This window comes from Apium graveolens, chromosome 6 (genome assembly GCF_009905375.1).
Source record: "Apium graveolens cultivar Ventura chromosome 6, ASM990537v1, whole genome shotgun sequence".
Taxonomy (NCBI): domain Eukaryota; kingdom Viridiplantae; phylum Streptophyta; class Magnoliopsida; order Apiales; family Apiaceae; genus Apium; species Apium graveolens.
In genome coordinates, this window is record NC_133652.1 from 225,362,365 (window position 1) to 225,385,174 (window position 22,810).

The following is a 22,810-nucleotide window of genomic DNA, read 5'->3' on the forward strand; positions in this document are numbered from 1 at the left end:
AATCTTTGTTGTTACCAGATTCCTCCGTCAACAAATTGGCGCTAGAAGGAGGGGCTGCTAATTAAGGTCGAAATCTTAGGAGGAAAAGATGTCTTACAATCGTGATGGAAGTTCTTATGATGGAAGTGACAGCAGGTCTGAAGGAGAAGGCGGGGGGCGCTATACTCGCAACGAACCTTACGTTCCCAGAAACATGGCGGATCCACCAAGGGCTCCGGATGTGGGGGGGACACCTCCAGTTCTCATCAGCAACGCCGATATATTGGAGCAATTATATCGCATGGGGGATACTCTTAACAGTTTTAACTCAAGACTGAACACGGTGGAGCGTCGAAAGACGAGGAGAGGTTGTCGTTTCCCCCGTCATGGTCATGCCTTGGGAAAAGCCCCTGTAGCTGAAGGAGATGCCCAGGGGAGCGGGGAAAACCCGCGAATCACTCCACGGCGTTTGGAGTACTCGGATGATGTAGAACCTATTGTGGAGCTTGCGGATGAAGACACTGATGGCAGAGAAAGGCCTCACTTGGGTAACCAAGTAGTGCCACACCCACATAGGTCTGGGCGTACGATGGACGAGCGTCGTCGTGCGGAGAACACTCAAAACAAAGACGAGGAAGGAAGGGATCTTTCAGCCTTGAAAAGGAGGCTTGGCATAAGGTTGGAGGACGACGATTTGAGGATGTTGCTGGTAGAATGGCAAAAGGAAGGAAACGCCGGAGAAGCGAGGCCCCGTGACACGACGCGTGTGCCCCCCGCATTCCAAAGGGATGACGGGGCGCGGCATCGCGAGCACGAGTGTGCCCCTCCGCGAGGAAGGCCCGGGAATTACTACCGCGGATATCAGAGGAATGGACGAGGAAGAATGGGATATCAATACGGAAGAGCCCCTTACAATGGTAGGAGAGGTGGAGCACACTCCGCTGGAGAAGTCCCCGCCGTTATTCCCGTAGCTTCCCACAGCGTTACTGGTAATGGGTCTGGGGCACGTCCTCATGACCAAGACGGCGGGCGAATCAAAATAAGAATGCAGAACAATGATGAAATTCCGCAACGCGGTCAAGATGAACCTCGCGTACGAGAAAATATCCAGGACCAAAATGGTAACATGCCACCGCCGCAGCTTCAGGGCGAGGGGCGGCGAGGTCCTCCGCCACACCCGGGGGGTAATCAAGGGGAATTTCAACAAGTCGCAGAGCAACCCCAGCAGCCTAATGTTCAAACCATTCCTGGGGTAGGGACGTTTAATGTGAACGACCTCAAGAGGTTGCTCAACCATCTTGAGAGAGGAAGAGTAACGGCGACTGCGCAAGCTCCTTCTCCTTTTGCTGCTGTTGTGAGGGAGGCGCAATTGCCCGCGGGATACAGGAACACAACCAATGACTTGTGTTTCCACAGGAACTCTGACCCTGTGGAGTTCTTGGGGCGTTTCAACATTGAAATGGACGTATATCAAGTGCCTGATTTGGCTCGATGCCGTCTCTTGGCAGCCACTTTCAGAGAAGGCGCTCAGCAGTGGTTCCAAAAACTTGGTCCAGGTGTAATTACATCCTGGGAACAGATGAAAACTTTGTTTTTGACACAATTCCAAGCCGCGGTAAAGTACACACCACCTGTTACCACGCTGGTTAATGTGAAACAAAAGGAAGGAGAAAGTTTGACTTCGTATTTCAAGAGGTTTAATGCAGAATCTACTTTGGTGAGGGGTGCAACTGACGAAACATTGAAAATATTGCTTATAGCTGGGTTGCGTGTGGGGACGAATTTCTGGAAGCACCTATAAGGGAAGGACCCAGTATCGCTAGCTGATGTGCTTGCGCAGGCGGAGTCGTTCAAAGCAATCGAGCAGTCACTTGCAGAAACAAAAAAGAATGACAATACCCATAACTCTAAGGGGCGATCCAAGAGAAGGGACAGATCCTTGAGCCCAGATTATCGGTGAAATGCCAGAAGCCCTAACAGGGTAAATGCTGTGAGCTCGCGGAGAGAATGGAGCCCACCATCGAACTACGAGAGAAGAGTCAGCAATTATACACCGCTGGCAGCGTCCATTGATCATATCTTCGAGGTAAATAAGGACAGAGGAATCTTCAAGAAGCCCGACCGTCTAACTTCATGGCAGAGCAGAGACAAGAAGAAGTATTGTGACTACCATGAGTCTACTGGCCATGACACCCATGAGTGTCGTCACTTGCGGGATGAGATTGAGGAATTGATCAATGCAGGATACTTAGGAGAATGGATTGATAAGGTGAAGCGACGCAGGGGACTCGATGACAAGGGTAAGGATGAAAAACAGCCCCCGCGGGCGGAGGATGTTGAAAAAACAGCAGAGGTCAAGTTTCAGAGGGCTGGCAGTATCAGGGCAATTTTCGGAGGACACCCTTTTGTTGGTGATAGTAATCGAGCACTGGAGAAAAACGCGAGAGAAGCGCGACATCCACCGCTCACCAACATCCACAGCGTGGAAGATAGACCACCGAAGGTCTTTAAGGGAGAGTCCGCTGATATTACGTTCAAGGAAAAAGAATCTAGGTGGGTGCATCACCCTCACAACGATACGCTGGTGATTACCATGCTCATTGGGGCGATGAACGTACATCAAGTCTTCTTGGATAATGGGAGTTCTACAAACATCTTGTACTACAGCACCTACAAAAAGCTGGGTTTCCCAGAGAGTGACATGTATTTCGAAGATGCGCACGTCTATGGCTTTACTGGGGAAGCAGTGAGGGTTATGGGTTCTGTCAGGCTTCCCGTCACGCTTGGGGAAGGAGCTTTGACGGTTACCCAAATGATAGATTTCAAGGTGCTAGACCAGGATTCCGCGTACAACATGCTGGTCGGCAGACCTTGGTTGCGAGCATTCAGAGTGATAACCTCGATACACCACTTGATGATAAAGTTCCCAACGCCAAACGGAGTTGGCAGTCTGAGAGGGTCACAGTATGAGTCACGCGACTACTATCACAAGGCTGTCAAGGAATTTCGCAGAAGAAGGTATGAAGGGAAAGGTCTCCCATTTGAGGATGTAGAAGATATTCATATAAAATCAAGTGGAGAGGTCCATGGCCACTACTTCGTTGAAAGCCCCGGAAAGGAAGAAACCAATATCTCTGGGAACTCTTTTTTGACGCAGGGACGCATTTCGAGGATCCGTAGCGTGGAGGAAGTGGTGGTGAACTATACCGAGGTGATCATACAGAAAGAAGTTAACGGGGAAAAGTTGGAGGAAAGAAGTGAGATTTTGTGAGGTCTCGGGAATAACCTCAAGGTGGATGCTCCTCAAAAAAAGGACGCGCCCTTGAATGAAATTGAGGTTGATGCTTCTCCAAACGAGGACGCGCCCTCAGATGCGAAAATGGAAGTCGAAGACCCCCGAGACTTTGATTTCGATTTGGATCCCAGGATCCTTATGCCCGCCGAAAAGACGGGACCGGCCGAAGACATAATATCTATTCCAGTTGATAAAAATGATCCGAGCAGGGTTTTGAAAGTGGGATCCCAGTTGGATGATGAGATGAGAGGAAGTCTTGCCCGCTTTCTAATTGCAAATCTTGATGTTTTCGCATGGAGTCATTCAGATATGATAGGAATCGACCCGGAGGTAATGTGTCACCGTTTGAATATCCTCCCGAATTGCAAATGCATACGTCAGAAACGCCGCCCGATAAGTGGAGAAAGGGCAATAGCGTTAAAAGAGGAAGTGGACCGATTGTTAGAGGTGGGGCTGATCAAAGAGTCTTTCTACCCCGAATGGCTTGCAAATCCGGTACTGGTGAAGAAACCGAACGGGAAGTGGAGAACATGTATGGATTTCACAGATCTCAATAAGGCATGTCCAAAGGACAGCTTCCCGTTGCCAAGAATCGATCAGTTGGTTGACGCAACGGCGGGGCACGCGTTGTTGAGTTTTATGGATGCATACTCCGGTTACAATCAAATTCCGATGTATGGCCCCGATCAAAAACATACATCTTTCATTACTGACAGGGGGTTGTACTGTTACATAGGAATGCCGTTTGGATTGATTAATGCTGGCGCGACCTACCAGCGGTTGGTAAACATGATGTTCAAGGATCAAATCGGAAGAACTATGGAAGTGTATGTGGATGATATGCTGGTAAAGTCCAAGGTAGCGGGTGACCACATCAAGCACTTGATGGAAATGTTTGACATTCTGAGGAGGTTTCGTATGAAATTAAACCCGCAAAAATGTGTGTTCGGCGTGGAGTCGGGCAAGTTTCTTGGGTTCATTGTCAACCACAGGGGAATTGAGGCCAACCCCACAAAGATCAAGGCATTGATGGATATGAAGTCACCCACCAATGTGAAACAACTGCAGAGTTTGACTGGGAGAATCGCCGCGTTAAATCGATTTGTTTCCAAGTCGTCCGATAGATGCAAGGAATATGTACCTCGAACAGCGATAAAAAGGCAAGCCTTAGCCGATTTCTTGTTGGAATTTGATTCTGAAATAGATGATAAAGCTTTGGTAATACTGCATCCGTCTCATTCTGAGGAGTCTTTGGAAGAGTTTCCGCATCCTTGGTGGATCTTGCATGTGGATGGGGCGGTTAACCATGGAGGAGCGGGTGCGGGTATAGTACTTGTATCTACGGAAGGCCACCATCTGATGAGCGCCATTCATTTCAAGTTTTATGCAACCAATAATGATGCGGAGTATGAAACGCTGATTAATGGCCTGAAAATCGCTTTGGAAATGGGGGTGCGGAACTTAATTGCAAGAAGTGACTCAGAGTTGGTAGTGAATCAGGTGAACGGGGGATTTCAAGCGTGAGGCCCACGAACAGAATTATACTTGAGATGTACACAGCGCCTGATTGGAATGTTCAAAGAAGTTAGATTGGAATGTGTTCCGCGAGAGAAGAACAATAATGCGGATGCTCTGGCAAAAATGGGGTCGCAACAAGAGGCTGTGTTGTTAGGATCCATCCCCCTTGAAATCCAGGAGATTCCTAGTATCCCAGAGGTAGAAACTATGCAAGTGGATAAGGCTCCCAAGGAAACATGGATGACGCCCATTCTAGCTTACATTCGCAAGGGAATACTCCCCGAGGATAAGTTTGTGGCTCGCCGACTCCGCTATCAGGCTGCAAGATACGTGATATACGACGAAGTCCTGTACAAGAGAGGGTTCAACCAACCTCTGCTCAGGTGTGTTGAAGAAGAAGAAGGAAATTACATCCTAAGAGAGGTGCATGAAGGAATCTGTGGCAATCACTCGGGGGGTAGTTCGTTGGCAATGAAAGTTTTGTGCCAAGGGTATTATTGGCCCACAATGAGAGAAGATGCTACAAATTTCGTCAGGGCATGTGATCGCTGCCAGCGCTTTGCAAATTACTCGTCTATGCCGGCGACACTCTTGACGCCTATGGCAAGCCGGTGGCCGTTCGCCATGTGGGGAATTGATCTTATCAGGGAATTGCCGAAAGCTAAATGAGACGTCAAATATGCAGTGGTTGCGGTCGATTACTTTACTAAATGGGCGGAAGCTATGCCACTGGCTACTATCACCGCAAAGAAAATCAGAGATTTTATTTTCAACTCAATTGTATGTAGGTTTGGAATCCCTTACAAGCTTGTCTCCGACAATGGAAAACAGTTTGATAACAAGGAGTTGCGACAGCTATGTGAGGAGTTGAAAATCAAGAAGGAGTTTGCGGCAGTCTATCATCCTCAAAGCAATGGATAAACAGAAGCTGTTAACAAAATAATAAAGCATACCCTCAAAACCAAGCTGGAGGAACGTAAAGGGAATTGGCCTGAAGAACTCCCGAATGTAATGTGGTCATACAACACTACGCCGCGATCTACTACGGGAGAAACGCCGTTTATGCTAACTTACGGCTACGAAGCTATGGTCCCCGTGGAAGTTGGATCGGGATCACTTCGCAGAGATTGTTACGGGAAAGAAGATGCTGAGGTTAATCAAAGGCTTCATTTAGATCTCTTAGAGGAGACGAGGGAAAATTCTCAGCTAAGGCTAGCGGCATATCAGCAGCGCGCCGTAAGGTATTATAACAAGAAGGTAAAAGGACAATTGCTGAAGGTGAGGGATTTGGTACTTAGGAAAGTGATGCCCAATACAAAGAACCCCCAACATGGAGTGTTTGGAGCTAATTGGGAAGGACCGTACAGAATAAAGTCCATCCTGTGGAAGGGGACTTATCACCTTGAAGATATGGACGGGAAGCTAGTTCCGCGAGCTTGGAATGCGGAACATCTCCGAAAGTATTACCAGTAAGGCGTGGCTTTGGCCCCTTGCATATTTCTTTTATCATTTTGGGTTATGCCCAGATTATAGGCTAGAATTAAATAAATTCCTCCTAGCCTAGGGGGGTAGTGCATGTACTACTTACCTTGGAACTAGTTGAAGGGTCATTTTTTTATATTTTCCCCACGGAGCATAGTAGCCGTGTGACTGGTGCACTTTTGACACCAGAGCGTATTAAAAATAAAATTTTGAAACTTTCCAAAGAGTTATTTGCTTTGTTTGCTTGGTTGGATGGCGCGTCCTAGCTATAGGGCGCGCCCTGATTGATAGTTCTATATGAATGTTAACTGAAGTAGTGGCTGCTAAAAGGAACAATAAAACTTGAGTAAAAATGGAACTAGGAAGTGTACTATTTCCAAGGACGAGGAAGTGTACTATTTCCAAGGACGCGCCCAAGAAATATTGGTTGATGCTCTTTCAGTTGAATATTTCCTTAAAAAGTCCCTACCGAGGACGTGTCCTCCCTGAGAGAAAATATTTCTGAGAGAACGTTAAGGCGTGTCAAACAGTTAGGACGCGCCCCATTGTGCCTTGTGCCTTGGTTAAACACACAAGTACAACGTATTGCCGTGCTCATGCACTTTCCAAAACAAGCAAAGACGCGTCCAACTAGAGAGGACGCGCCCACAATGGATATTTGCTTGACGGGAGTAAAAATATTAACAAATTAGTCAAAGGTGACGCGCCCTAAACAGAAGGCGCGCCCATGAAAATGATTACTTGAGTAAAAAAAAAAGAGTGCAAGTGAATGAAGTTCAAAAATAGTCTTTACAACTTGCAAGGCTTCAAAGGGCCCGCGCCTTTAAAGATAGTTTAGGAAAAATACATGAAAAACATAGGACGCGTCCTAGGCAGGAGGCGCGTCTTGGGGCTTGTATTGGTCATCTGCAGGGGGAGGCTGAGTTTGGAGCGGAGCATGCTCAGGAGACGCGTCCTCTTCCTCTAAACCCAGAAAAATCCTTTTGTTCTTGATGGATTCTGCGGCCCTGACGCTGAAATTATTTACCCATATCTGGGTATCTGCATCAAACTTTGAGAATGTATACTCTGGGTCGTTGGCAATGAACCCAGAGCACCATTCTTCAAACCCAGCCTGGAAGCCGTGCTGGTAAACTAGCTTTTTCTCCTCTGTCCATCCGTGCAGCCTATCATCATTCAGGATGTCAAGCTCCAGCTGTATGGTGGAATTCAGGGTGATGACGCTGTCCATTTGCTTCTCTATTGAGGAGACATTGCCTTCCAAAATAGCTTTTCCTGTTTCTAGACGCGTCCTCTCCCCCTCCAGACGTTTGATCTCAACATCTTTTTCTTGGGCAAGCAGGGTAATGTATTTTTCCAGAGATTTAACTTTATCTTCGGCCTGGCTCTTCGCAGTATCTGTAACAGCAAGACGCGCCCTGAGCCTGGCGGCCATATTAGCACTCTGTCTGGCATGCAGGTGAAGCTCAGCTGCAGCCCTCACCATGGCCTCCTCCGTTTGCTGCTCCGTTCTAAAAGTCCAACCTCTGACTTCATCCTCTGTGAAATCCCCAACAGAGGACGCGCCCAGGTATCTGAGAACGAAAGACTGGTCATCAGGAACTACCTTTTGACGCTTCGAGGGCGCGTCCTCCACCTTCTCGGGAATGTCAAACACGGTAGTGTCGATTATCTTTGGTGGAGGAGAAGGAGTTGCAACAGGAGGTGGGGTTTTTGCCTTTGAATCGACCTTTGTAGGAGCCTGTTTCCTTGCCCTTAGTTTTTTGGAAGCCCCAATTGCGAATCCTTTGGGGAGTGAGGCCATATCTGTGATATAAACATAAAAAAGGGATTAGTTATGTACAAGAAGACGCGTCCTGAAAGTAGGACGCGCTCATATCATGATATAAAGGTCTACGTGCATGACAGATATAGAAAAACGTAAAGATGTATAAATGAGTGTGAGGATGACGCATCCTAAAGAAGTGACGCGTCTTACCTAAGACGTTTTTTTTGTAATAAAGAGACACGCCCGGGGGGTAGGGCGCGCCCAAGGTGATAGTGCATATATAAAGTAACGTTTATAAATCATGCTAAAATTAAAGGAAAAAGGTGAGCATAAATATGACGCGTCCTAAAGCCGTGACGCGTCTTACGTATAATGATTTCTTACCTTGCTCTAAATCCACCTTCTTGTTGACGTCTGGCTGAATAATTTCTGTGGCTTGGAGCCCTTTGGATTTTTCGGAAGCGGTGAGGATGGGTTTCCCATTATGGAAATCTCGAAATTTGCAGAGAGAACCCACCCGTGGGGACAAAGCTCCTATTTTCTTCAAATTCTCCTCGGTAATCATGTCCTTGAGGTTGAAATGTTTTTCAGCATACTGTAAAACCTTATCTGCTCTCTTCTTCTTCTCTCCTGCTAGCTCTTTCTGGGTCCTTTTGTCTAAAAGAAGGGATAATAGGTTACAAGGAAAATAAAGAAAAGGTTATAAAAGAAAAGGCGCGCCCTGATAGAGAGGACGCGTCCTAAATGTTGAACTCACTTGGTTCCAAGTTGAAGCGAATGCGCGTCCTTTTGACGTCATAAATGTAGAAAAATGGCTCCTTCCAGTCTCTTCCGTGGCTAATTTTACCTTCATTAAATCCTTTGTTGTTCAACCATTTGTTGACTACCATAAAATGGTACCCGGGAATTGATTTCCTGATGCTGTAAAAGAAGCTGAACTCTTTCATTGAGGGCGCGCCCGGCCTCAAGTTATGGTACATAATGTACAAAGCCCAGGCTAGCTTGTATGAATTCGGTGATAGTTGGACTGGAGCCACGTCGTACCATTTTAAAATTTTCTTAATGTATGGGTGCAAAGGCGCGCCCACACCCAAAGAAATTAACTTTGGAGTAAGCACCATTCTTGGGATCCTTTGGTTCCCAATGTTGAAAATGTGCGGCCTCATGGTATGAAGAGGGCGCGCCCAGATGCCCTTCATGTCATAGTATTTCATGTGCCATTGGATTTCCCAGTCGGTTGCGATCGAGTCAAGGGCAACACATGCTAGCTTACCTTCTTTCTTTCTTCTGGCATTTTTCTCTGCCTCAGTTAGGGCGCCAAGCCTAGCCCAGTCACAATCCACTTCAACATCTGAAGGATCCCAATGTTCCAGAGGAGAGTCTAATTTCTGAGGGGATACGGGATATGTCTCGGGGTCAGGAACCCTCCTTTCAAATTCGCTTACGCTGAGAGGTGACGTGTCCTGAGAAGGAGCCGCGCCTTGGGAAGCTAACGCGTCTTGAGAGTAGGATGCGTCCTCGTCTGAAACAGCTATTCCTCGGGGTTTTTGACCTGTGATAGGAACAATTTCATCGTCCGTCCAATCTTCGATGGCAGCCCTAGTATGGAGAACTGGAGTTCTTTGCCTTTTAACTCCCTTCTTTTCCATTCTTGAGCTTATGGGAACATGGTCCATGGAATCGGAGCTGGAATCAGACATTATTGAGTTTTTTGATTTAAGGGAACGAAAGACGCGTCTTTCTGCTCTAAGGAAGGAATTCGTCCTGTGGATGTTGGGAAAGTCGGGTTTAAAAGAGATTAGGTGTGGGGAATAGATTCCAATACGTTTGTTGAGTGCCTTAAACGGGTGAAATGGTGAGGAAGAAGACGCGTCCTCCAGCTGCAAAATAAGGAATAAACATCTGAGGACGCGTCCATATATAAAAAAAGGGATACTGTAAAAGCGCGTCCTAAATATCTACCGCAGGGGGTGTGCTACAATGACGCGTCCTAAAATGCATCTGGCCTTATGTTACACTTGCTTGTAACAGCTTAAACGTGTCTTAAGAGGATATAAGACGCGCCCTGACGGGAGGACGCGTCTGTTATGGTTGCAACGCATTAGAATCTTAATCGATTACAATCAATTTTGGGAAAATTCTCTAATAAACTAGAAACATGCGACTACAAGATTGAAAAAGCAAAGTATGAGACAATAACATATATACACACATATACATACAAGGAGAATTAAGAACGATGCATGGAAACTTGAGGTATATGAACGGGTTTTTTGCTCATTAAACTCGATTTACTCAATTAAATAAGAAAGTAAAAGAAGATTTGTGTACTTTTTGAGTTGAGGAGTGGATTGAGCTAAAGAAATCAGGAAATGACCCGCTAAATCGTCGGGGTTTTGAGCTCAAAAGCTTGAGAGCAGCGGTAATGGTGGTTTCCAGAGAAAAGAAGATAGAATAAGGTGCAATTATGGTGAACCTAGGGTATTTATAGAAGGACGACCCTAAGGACGACAGCTGTACACCACATGCAGAAGGTGAAAGTAAGATGCGTCTTCCTGTCATGACGCGTCCACCTGTTTTGAGCCAAATTTCGCTTGGAAAGAAATTCCAATTTTGTTTTTAACTGCAAATGGAATTTGGGGGGTAGTTGTTATACCCAAAATTTGGCATTGAATTGACTCGGGTCAAACGCGAGCTAGTTACAATCAAACTCAGTATTGCGTTGTGAAAGTGAGGACGCGTCCAAGTGTTCAGGACGCGCCTACTTGAGAAGGGATACGTTACGAGGCGAGAAGAGTGCATGGTAAAGGAAGGACGCGCCCAGGCTTTATGGACGCGTCAAATTTATGAAAGTGCTTGGCAGATGAAATCTTATGGCGATGGACGTTGTAGGACGTGCCTACTTTATCAAGGACGCGTCATGGGAGGTGAAATGTTGTGCATGATAGTTTAGAGGAGATGGTGCGAGTCTAATAAGGGTGAGGACGCGCCCTAACTTCTAGGACGCGTCCTGTGTTTGTTCTATGTGTTCCTAATGGTAACCTCAGGAAGAAGCTTGCATTGAGAGGAGCAATAGAGGTTATTTTTGCTAATGTATTTGTTGCAGGTACTCTTTGAAGAATTCCCTCTTTGAGACGGTCAAGGAGGGGGATGTCCGTGAAAAGCTTGAAGGCCTCCAGGGGTATGCCTGATGATTGAAGGCCTCCTCCTGTATTCAACGGGTGTCCTCGTTGGGGATGCGGGGTTAATTTTGGTGTGTGCTTTGGGAGCTCTGTTCTTGTATTCAACGGGTGTCCTCGTTGGAGAACTTTTGAGTCATCCTGCACTTTGCACCCAAGAGCTTGGGATCACCTGTCCTGCTATCTGGTGGGTTATCCTCATTCGGGGGACAGGGACGCGTCTGGCATTTGGGGTGAACCGTGGCTATACCTGCGTTCGTAAATCAAGGGATATAGCCGTAGCAGAGTGTTATCCTTGCGCAGGGAGATGCACTATCCGTGAAGTCCTACGATTACGGACGAGCCTTGGGCCTTCGCGATTGGGCCTCATAGTTGGACATTCCTAAAGCTAGCGGAAGACGGATATTGGATGGGCTTCTACTGGGCTTAGGAGTAAGAAGTCTCAACTCATTAGACTTCCTGTTCTACGAGAACTACGTCAGGCTTGATCCCTATATAAAGGGTACGTAGGCACATTGAGAGAGTAAGAAGTTGAGAGCTGATAAGAGAGCCACCACTTACTCTGATCAATCTCAGCCTAAAACAACCACAATCAACCACACACCGCTTAAGTTTCCAACAAAAGAACCACCGTCACAGATCTTAGTTCCGGCGAGAAACCTCAATCTTTGTTGTTACCAGATTCCTCCGTCAACACAGTGCATTCGGCAATTGCTTGCCCTCTATGTTAAAAGCTATAAAACGCAACTTTCGAACCAAACAACCCGGTGACAACCAGGTAGAGCTTTCCCTGATTGCAATGCTTGTGATCACGAAGGTACATTTCATCGAGTTTGGCATATTCATTAGAGAAAATGTGAAATAATTTATCATTGCTGGCTCTTCAAAGTTAAAGTACTAAGTGCATCTCCAACAATTTTTTACTTAACTCTTAAATATTAAATAAAATATTCGGCTCTTAGTAAGTTAGCACATTCTTAAGAGGCTCAACTCCAACAATACTCTTCATTCACTCTTAATTTATATTTTTATTCATATTTTGAACATAAAAGTCAGATAAAAGTGAGGTAAGAGTTGGAGGGAATGAATAATTTATTAATAAATAGAAGTTAAGAGTCATGCAGTGGCTCTTAAGTTTGAGCAGAAAGAATAGACTCTTAATTTTTTAAAAAGTCTTCAAGAGTCGGTTGAAATTTTAATTTATGCAAAATTCTTTATTTTAGAAGTTAAGAGTAAGTTCAACATATTACTTATATGAACTCTTAACTAAGATTATAAGGATTTTGAGTAAAAATAGTGCTCCAACGAGCTCTTAGTAATCCATTAAAAAGTTAAGAGTAACATCTCATACCTTATCAATAAGAACCTTACCTTATTTTATTTTTATCAATAAAAAATTCAATTCTCCCTCTTTTTTGGCCCCTTTTTGCTATCTTTCTTCCCCTTTTGTCCAATTCTTTATAAATATTTTATTATTATAATAATAATAAGGTATGTATATAAGGATAATTGTTGAAATTGAAAAACAAAACAATATCTTATATCACCAAGAATTATTATTTTATAATATATATGGAACACGCTAAGATACCGTTGGGAGTATATTGGAGATTCTCTAAATGACTGATGCCATGTAAAGATTACCGCTATTTTTCGCGCTCGCCAAAATTAAAATACACTCTGAAGTTTTCTTTGATGGGGCACATTGTCAAGCATCTGGAGTGCATTAGTAACCCTAACAAATCCATACAGTTCCTGCTTCAAAAGTACAATTAAAATATCCTATGTTTTAAAAATCGATCGATAAATTTCAGATCGATATTATAACTAAATAGTTCCGATTTATAAAATTTGTAAGAATGATTATAACTACATAAGATGGGTAGTTTAGTAAATCGAACAACTGACCAATATACTGTATCTCCACTAGGGGTGTAAATAAGTCAAACTATTCGTGAGCTACTAGAGTTCGGCTCGTAAAAAATTTGAATTCGGATCGAAAATAATCGAGTCGAACTCGAGCTTTTCGAATTTTTAACCGAGCCGAGCTCGAGCTTCAAATTATTCGGTTCGTAAGGTTCGCGAGCCTTATCGAGCCTCTATTATTTTTAATTTTTTTTGTTATAAATATATTTTATGTAAATATTTAATATTTATTATCTATTATTTATTTATTATTGAGTCGAACTCGAGCCGAACTCGAGTCGAACCGATCATATTTCGAATTTTCTTTAATATTTAGTGAATTAATTATAACTTTCGAGCCGAACTCGAGCCTATCGAACCTTTTACGAGCCGAATTTCCAACTTGAAATTAAAGGCTCGGTCGAGTTCAAGTTCAAATTCGAGAACGAACTATTTTAATCGAGTTGGAGTCAAGCCCGACAGTATTCGACTTGGTTTGTCACAGTTATACCCACTTTATAGGCAAGCATTGCCAACCACAAAATTGTGTAAAGGTGAAATACATACATGTTCATGAATTAATGACCATGCACGTATTTTCTCTCTCTAAAGCCCCAAAAAATCCCATCTCTCTCACCCTTTATCTCTCTCCTAAATCTCCCATCAATCTCTCCTTTGTTAAGAAAATCTCTTCAATACCCATTTGCTGCATTAGAAATGGAGCCAAAGTTAACATCTTTATAAGCTCACCTACTTACTTAACTCACAAAAACAAGAAAAAAAGATTAAATTTCAAAACCCAAGTTAAATCATCACCATATGAAGTGCTGGGTGTGTCTCCTTATGCAACTCAAACTGAAATCAAGAAGGCCTATAGAAAACTTGCTTTAAAGTATCATCCTGATGTCAACAAAGAGGTACTTATGGACGGACATATTTAATCAATTTATGTTTTATTATTTATTATTTCTCAATCAATTTCAAGGACTTGTTGTTTACAATCTTTCTTGATTACCTGATTTATATATATTTTGATGGTTGTTTTCGGTTTTCCTATTTCGAATCGTATTCCTGCTTGCCTCTATATTCAACATATTTCCAGTTGCAAGTATCAACTGTCTTTAAGAGAGTAGATCCCTAATAATACTTCCATGATTTTGCGTATTTTGGGTCTTTCGGTGCTTTCAACCACGGGGAAGTTTTTCACAACAAAAATTTCCTCTATTTTGGAACCAATATGAAATTGATTCTATTATGGAAGTATGGACTGTGTCACTAGGCCCGTCTTTGGGTCCGTCGATACATTAACATATTAATCTACAGCCCTTCCTAATTTGATTATTAACCGGTGCCTTGTGGTTGTGGGTGATAGGCTTAAGACCTGCCATAAGAGAGTGAGTATGAGCTTGGGGATTAGAATTGAAAGTGGCGTGGCACCTAATTATAGATTCTATTTCGGTGTTGAACTGTTGTAGCATGAGTTTGCAAATTTGTTGAAAAAAGAGCAGATTACACTGTCCCTTTATAGCAGATGATATACAACAAACTTCCCATGTTTTCTTTTGCCAAGGCAAGCTTCTTATGTGTTGGTTTTTTGGAGAAAAACAGGAGAAAGTAATATATTAGGAAGAATTCTACTTACTATTCTCATTTCTCAAGTTATAAATTTGCCTTTTATAACATACGGATAACCAAAATAGTCATATATTGACTTCCAAGAACAATCACTACTAACTTATTCATTGTAATCATTTAATTACTTATCCTACTAACAATTAACTAAAAAAATTATGTAATATCAAAACAACTCAAATTAAATTTGGAATATTCTCAACACAATGTTGCACAGTTTTCCTCTGTTGTGACGCAAAGAGAACTTCTGCATCACTAAATAGTGCATGTTGGTTTGCATTCTAGCTTGTCATTTTGCATGACATACTAGCGTAAAAAATTGAAAGCCTCAAGATATACGTTTTTTTTCTCCCTTTCTCCTTCAGTGCTCTTCCTGTTTTCCCTTTCACGAATTGTGGCTAACAAATTGTTTCATTTTTTAGTCTATTGATTTCCTGTTTTAAGATTTTAGATATCTTTTGTTTCTTTAGTGTAATAGAAAAAAGTATAACCCATGCTTGACATGCATTACTATCTGCTACAACGGGGATGAGTTTGAGATATACTCTTGTGTGCAAGTTAGGCAAGTTCAATTTTTTTTTTCTTTCCCAAATTTGTTCTCATTCAAGTTTATACTCAGATGTACACTTTGAAAGAAGAAAGCAGAACTGAACTAAGGTAGTTTAGATTCTGATCCCCACCCCTACAACAAGAACTTCCAAGTAATAATTTTTTGTTTTCTTTTGGCAGATGATAATGACTGAACGTAATTTGTACAGTACTTGCATGTATTTTATGGTGCAATCCCACTTAGATTGTTAGCATGAGACTGTTTTTTCTTTTTTTTTTAACCTATTAATCTATTATTCATATTGGATACAGGCTAACGCTCAGCAGAAATTTATGAGGATAAAGCATGCATACAATACATTGCTGAACTCTGACTCCCAGAGGAAATATGGTCATAGAAATCAAACATCTGACTACTATTCCGCAGCTGGAGAAAACAGGCGCAGTAAAGATGAGGAGGAGTTTTATGGATTAGGTAACACAAAATTTTCTGTTAGATTATTTTTTTACTGGACTGTAACTAAGTTGAGTTCTTTGAACCTTAATGCTAGTAATTGTTCAACCACTAGACTATCACGCAAAGTAGTGATGACCTGAAGACAAATAGTGGTGTTTCCTGATTAGTAAAGAATCAGTATCTATTTACTCACAGAATGAATTACTGGTTAAATATACCTCAAACAAGACTAATACTGTCGTCGGATTTACGCCATGACAACTGGATTATGAGCAGCGTGTACATCAGTACATTTTGTGTATTTTCATGTATACATGAAAAGTAAAGGTTCATTTTCGTGTCGGGTAATGGACTACATGAAATTATTACATAACGTGTTTGGTTTTGGATAAAAGTGCACAAAATACATCTCTGAGCTATTACATTACATATTATATTGCTGCGATGTGCATCATTTTGGTGTATATGCAAACAGTCTATACATCCAAGATAGTTGAAGTTATAGTTCATAGTAAGATATGGGTAGAAATGTATTTACTGGGCAAGTTTGGACTACCAACTTACACTTTGCTAGTACGATAAGATAACAATTCAGGAGAAGTGGTGACAATTATTGCTGATATGGCCTATTCTCTAGGCTCAGTGTAACTTTGCAGATACTGAGAGTGACAATCATTGGTGGGACCAAAGAGTACACTAAACCTTAGTTTGGTCCTGTTATGTAAGACTAATTTTTTTATAAGACTCAAGACTTAAGTTGTGCTTTGCAAAATATTCAGCTAAATATGAGATCATTGCACTGAAATCTAAACATAATGACAGTTTCAGGAGTTTTATATAGGAATAACTTTTGGTTGAAATGAATTATGAAATTAAGCATCAGTGGCGCTAATAGTATGTATTCAGAATGGTAAATTTAAATTGTTAAATTAAGAGATGATTTATAAACCCTGTAAATTTAAATTGTTAAATTAAGAGATGATTTATAAACCCTGTATCTCATGCTGTATATTCTTATCCTCACTGATTTCACTAAATTATTGTGTCCCAGAAGGACAAACTATATGTATTTGTGTGTATAATATAACCCATAAATATTCATCAACTCTTAATGGAAGACAGGAGGTTGGAATCATTGATAGGCGTTGGGAATTGGGATATTAATAGCAACAATTTATAACTAATTACAAAATACAAACTCTTCTGTAATATTTGTTAAACTACAGTGTGATAATTTCTGGGATGTTATCACAAGCTTTTGAGTGTAATAGCAGACATGGTTAGTATAGTCAGAACCATTGACATTTCCACTTGGCCCCTCAAGTCAATGAAAATGTCTTATGTGTAGATTCAAAAACTTTAGATGGTTGCTTACGTAACCAAATTCAGATTTGCATTTGTATCTGTCTCGAACATGTTTTGTTTTCTTAAATGTTCACACATAACCGAAGCTAACTTGATTTGTAAATTTAAGCATACGTGACTGTGAGGGATGAAACAAATGCTTCTGATCATGTCCACCATACATTAGACATTTCAGTTTCATTCTCTTATGTTTAACTACTTCAAAATGCAGGTAATTTTTTGAGGGATGTACAAATAACAATAGGTAGAATGTTACTCTTCTGTGAAATCCTAGAGGCTTAAGCTACATTATGTCACCTTCCGATCTCATTGAGAGTTTTTCTTTATCATGCAAGTGAAACAATGTGCTGCTGATGTCTTTTAACTTCTCTCTCCAGGAGACTTCTTTAAAGATCTTCAAGAAGAATTTCAGAACTGGGAAGCAAGTGCCAGTTCACAAGCAAAGCCAAAGAGCTTATGGGAAGAATTAGCTGTAAGATATTTACTTGGTTATCCTTAATGAATTTGCTTTTTTAACTAGCTACATGATTGTAGATAGTGCTTCAGGAATTGCTTTTAAAAGCCAGAACTAGAGATGCAATTCGCAAACCTCTAAATCATCCAAATACGTCAACATTTAAAAATTTAATAATAGTAACATAATTACATATCAGAAACTTCACGCTACTTGTTCTAAATTAATTTCAGAAGAAATAAGATAAAAATCATAAATCTTATCTTTACTTGTTAATATTTTTTTCTCGGTAGAGAGGTGGCATCTAAAACATTTTCAGAAGTAGAATTGTCTTCACTTGTTTTCTCAATCTATTTTCTCTTGGTTGGAAGGAGACATGACACCTTTAATAAGGTAGCGTCATTTTCATGTCCGGATCCTTCCTTGTGAGTACGGCTGTAATTCGAGCCGAGTCGAGCCGAGTTCGAGTTTTTTACAATCGAGTTCGAGTTTTTTACAATCGAGTTCGAGCTTTTTTTTATCGAGTCGAGTCGAGCCTGAAAATAATCGAGTCTGAATTGTGTGTTCGAGCTCGGCTCGGGTAATACACGAGCCGAGTTCGAGCAGTTCACGAGTTTTCGAACTTAACGAGTTTTTCAACGAGTTTTCGAGTTTAACGAGTTTTTAACGAGTTTAACGAGTTTTTAACGAGTTTTCGAGTTTATCGAGTTTTTTCACATATTTTCGAGTTATCGAGTCCTTATCGAGTTTATCGAGCCTACGAGTTTAACGATTTTTTTAACATGTTTTCGAGTTATCGGGTTCTTATCGAGTTATTCGAGTTTTATTTTTACTCGTAAAAATATATTTTTTTGAAATTTTGACTTACAATTTAAAAATATTAGTTTCACTATTAATAACAATAAATAAATGTTCAAAATAACATACATGTGTTCTGAGGTAAATCTAACAACATATTCAAATACATGTATAAACTAGAAAACAAATAACAACACCTTTGTTAGTATAATTTTTCAAGTCATATATGTTATTAATTTTGTTTAACTCTATCTTCATATTTCTTAAAAATGTACTTATTTTTCTATATTGTATATTGTATATCTTATATATATGATAAATAAAGTAAAATGATAATTTTATTATTGTCGGGGACTCGTGGGAGAAAAGTAATTTTTATCTTTTTTAAAACAAAAGTACGCAATAGACATTAAATCATTAATAATAACAATTATAAAAATAATAATTTTAATTAATAGCAATACATCATAATAAAACTTTTTTTGGTGTAATTTATATCATAGTTGTATAATATACCTATTAACTTATCACTAAATTATAAATTTAGATCTAATTAGTTGATATCTCAATTAGAATTTAGACAATTATCAAAAGTATGAATCGAATTTATAATAAAATATCAATATAGTAGTAATACATTATTATTATAAAGGACCGTTAGATTTTGAAATAAATGATAACTTTTGAATATAAAATAAAGGAATATTTTATAGATTCATGATTTAAACAAAAAAATAGAAACCCTATATTGAATAGATTATTTGATGTAAAATTCGTAACTGTCCTTTTTATTTTAAAATAAAATCAAACGAAACTCGATAACAATTTTACTTGCTTCAACTCCAACTTGATTCTTTTTTGTTTTACTCTTTCAAATTAATAACTTCTTATTTTTCTATAAAGTATTAATAATTGATGCAATACAAATCTAATTCAGTTCAAAACAAAATTAGTTTTGACTTATTATTTTATGAGTTTATGTTTTTATCTCTTCTGGTTTTGTAGAATTTAATTATGTGGTGGATGATATAATATTCTGATTTACTTAGTGACATTGTTACTTTTTACAATCATAGTACAATACTACACTAAATTTCAGGATTTATGTATCACTATTACAATGTTAAGTGTTAAGTTTGTTAATCAAATATGGTAGAATCGTAATGAGGTTATGGAAGACATGATTAGTATATTAAGGTTGACCAAAAAAATACCCCTGGGTAGAAAAAGCAACTGATTGAAGAAAAACAAATGCAAACATTTTCAAACAAATAAAAGTATGGAAGGGGTCCCCTCACATATACACAAAGTGACAAAGGACTACCAATATCAAAATATATATACATATCCAGAAAAAATTATCAATCATGTAAATAACAAATATAGAAAGACATAAGTCATATTAATAATATAAGTAAAATAAAATATCATTAATCATGTAAATAACAAATAAAAATAGCATCAAGTTATATTAATGAAAAAAAATAAAATATAGAAAAACATAAGTAATATTAATAACATAAGTAATAACATATATAAAAAATAAAAATATTAATTAAATATAAAAAATTAACCGAGTTCGAGTTTATCGAGTCGAGCTCGAGTCGAGTTAAAAAAAACTCGGCTCGGCTCGAGTTTTTAATCGAGCCTAAAATCTTGTTCGAGCTCGAGCTCGATAACGAGTTCGAGTCGAGTCGAGCCGAGTTAATCGAGTCGAGTTCGAGTCGAGCTCAAGCTCGACTGGAATTACAGCCCTACTTGTGAGACACGCATGTGGATGTAAATTATAATCTTTTCTTGTCTACCTCTTACCTTGTTTTACTGAACTCAATTCTTTATAATTTGTGGTGTAAAGGATATTGGAGAAGAATTTGTAGAGTTCCTAGAGAAAGAACTGAACATCAACGATGAAGATAGTGAAGACAAGAGGTATGGAAACCCCAAAAAGAGCAATGGAAATGCAACTTACGAAACAGAAAAAAGTGGAAAGGAAACTGTCCAGGGAAGCAGCATTGAAGATAATTTAGATGATATTGAAGCTGCTCTTACTCAATTAAAAAAAGAGCTGGGCTTATAAGGATAAGATGTTGCTTCGGAATGACAAGTGACGAAGCTGATTCTTAATTCTGATAATCTCTTTTTGGCTGTATTTTCATTTTGAAAAAAGAAATGTATATATATCTTTATTTTAACAAAAAAACCATGTTCTATAATATTAATGTATAACTTAAGGGTCCCCTTCCCCAATCATGATTGGTTGAGATTTATTTCATCTGCAATGATTCGTTGCAGAAGACGGGAACTGATATATTTTATTTTCTGTAGTTAACAGATTTTAGTCGATTAAAACTCAAAAATAGGTATAACCGAGACAATTTCGAGCTGATATCCTTATGATTTTGATGATCACATTGTTAGCAAGTTCATAACTTGTAATTCTTTTCTAATTCTTTTCTATTAGCAAGATGAGTAAAATGTATATAAATTTGTGACTAACTTTGCCTCACAGAAATCAATATTTTATCTATTAGCAAGCTAACAATGTCTTTGATAGTCGTATCGGCGAGTTTACAGTTATTGCCAGAAATAGTTCAAGATATGTCAGAATTGAGAATTTCAAGTAAATGGATAGTAATGAGTTTTTGTAAGAACTTTACTATATATTTTACGTGTTTAAATATATTAGAGTTCCTCTGATGTTTAAACTCTTTTCAAAAAGCTATTTGCTATTTTCTAGGAAGTTGTTAACAAGCGTTTTTATTCTAACTACTTCTTATCAGATTGGTATTTGAACTTAAACTAAAGATATAAGTTTTTAAAACTTTCTAATCTATATTATCTTTAATTTAAATGTGTTTCTAGATTATCTTAACGTTGAATTAAAACAAACCAACCGTGAGACTTGGTCAAGATCGGAAGTTGTGTTGTTCATTCGAAAGTTAACTTAATCTATAAATACCCTTGGGTATACTTGCTTTTGAGCTTGATCTACGAAGTATACACCATACCATCTGAGAAAATACAACTTGCATTCATTAAATATTCTTTTTCTGAGCTCTAGTTTAATCACGTATATCTATATACATAGAGTTCATAGTTTCTGTTGTAATTTCTATTTAAATTTGTATTGTTCAAGGTGTAAACATTTGTTGCCGAGTAGTTGAGTTTGGATAACAAGGGTTCTGGGAGTTAGATTGCTACAAGTTTGGTATAGAGCTTGGAGGGCAATTTACTCAATGAAACATGTGTTATCAACAAGCTGTTATCAGGAACAAGGGATAAAGGGAGATTTATTATTGAATCTCGTAATCGTTTCATTTCAGTGACTAATAATATATTCTCTTATCAAGTTATTAAGGGACCAATACGTAGACCATTAGACATAGGGGTCGAACCTGGCTAAAACTCTCTGTGTTATTTACTTGCTGTTATTTATTTTTTTGCTTTGCATATCGAGTGGCAGCTTGCTCACAACATATATTCGAACTTAACAGTAAACTGTCTGACATTTTTGTAAATAATCGGTAATATTTTAAAATTGGTTTTAATTAGCCATAACATCTATTCACCCTCCTCTAGGTTTAGAATTTCATTTGGTATCAGAGTTTTGGTATACTAACATTTCTGTAACAGGAAAAGTATCAATCAAATGGCTGACTTATTTCTTGGTAAGGCTGATTTGAGAACTCCTATTCTCACGGGAGCTGATTACAACTGGTTGAAAGGTCAAATGGAAAACACATTTATCCAGAGATCCACTTGTTTAAAGGGTTGTTCAGAAAGGACCATATGAGTTCAAAGATGACAAAGGGAGAGTCAAATATGTTGATGCACTCACTCCTGACGAGTTGTTAAAGATCGGCTACAATTAAAAAGCTAGGAGAATGCTTATCATGTGTCTAAATCAAGCTGAATATGGTAAAGTATCATCTCTTAGGATTGCAAAGGAGATCTAGAATGCTCTTGAAACATATCATGAAGGATCAATGTTAGGTCACACAACACTGTAGAAGGGGGTTCAAAACAGTGTTTATACAATCAAATCGATTTTAACACAAGTATGTAACAAAGATCTAGTATATTCAATAAACTCTGTTACAATATGAACTGTTGTTCTCTCTCAGTGATGAATAAATATTACTAAGAACTGCTAGGTTACAATGTATAATCTTCTCGATAATGATAACACCTATAGTGTAAACCCTAAGCTGTGTTTATATAGTACACAGTTACAAGATATATTCAAATTGATATGGAATACAATTCTGTCTCCTAAAATATATCAATCAGATATCTTCTACAAGTCTTCTAGTCTTCTAACTCTTTCCATGCATATCTTCTATTGTTTTAGTCCAGATCTTCTCTCCTGTAAATCAGCCGCATTCCTTATATGAAAGTCTTCCCGCACAGTACTGATATGTACCTTCTG

The 22,810-nt window shown here is 39.5% G+C and overlaps 1 protein-coding gene across 2 annotated transcripts; it reads left to right on the top strand.

Annotated features, from left to right (window-relative positions):
* The first annotated feature begins 13,667 nt into the window (after nt 1-13,667).
* Nucleotides 13,668-20,705, top strand: LOC141667188 (uncharacterized). 2 transcript variants are annotated; one of them, XM_074473581.1, is made up of 5 exons: nt 13,668-14,043; nt 15,620-15,782; nt 17,341-17,373; nt 17,507-17,601; nt 20,237-20,705. In XM_074473581.1, the coding sequence occupies exons 1-5, from the start codon at nt 13,708-13,710 to the stop codon at nt 20,456-20,458; spliced, it is 849 nt and encodes a 282-aa protein (XP_074329682.1). In that variant the 5' UTR covers nt 13,668-13,707; the 3' UTR covers nt 20,459-20,705. The 2 variants fall into 2 exon arrangements, with proteins under 2 accessions (XP_074329682.1, XP_074329683.1); XM_074473582.1 differs by lacking the exon at nt 17,341-17,373 and having other exon boundaries at nt 13,669-14,043.
* The last annotated feature ends 2,105 nt before the right edge of the window (nt 20,706-22,810 follow it).

Excerpts from the sequence above, each read along its gene's own strand:
- LOC141667188 (XM_074473581.1), top strand. The coding sequence starts at position 13,708 with ATGACCATGCACGTATTTTCTCTCTCTAAAGCCCCAAAAAATCCCATC. Across the intron at positions 14,044-15,619 it reads ATCCTGATGTCAACAAAGAG|GCTAACGCTCAGCAGAAATT; the intron begins GTACTTATGGAC and ends TATTGGATACAG. Across the intron at positions 17,602-20,236 it reads GCTTATGGGAAGAATTAGCT|GATATTGGAGAAGAATTTGT; the intron begins GTAAGATATTTA and ends TGTGGTGTAAAG.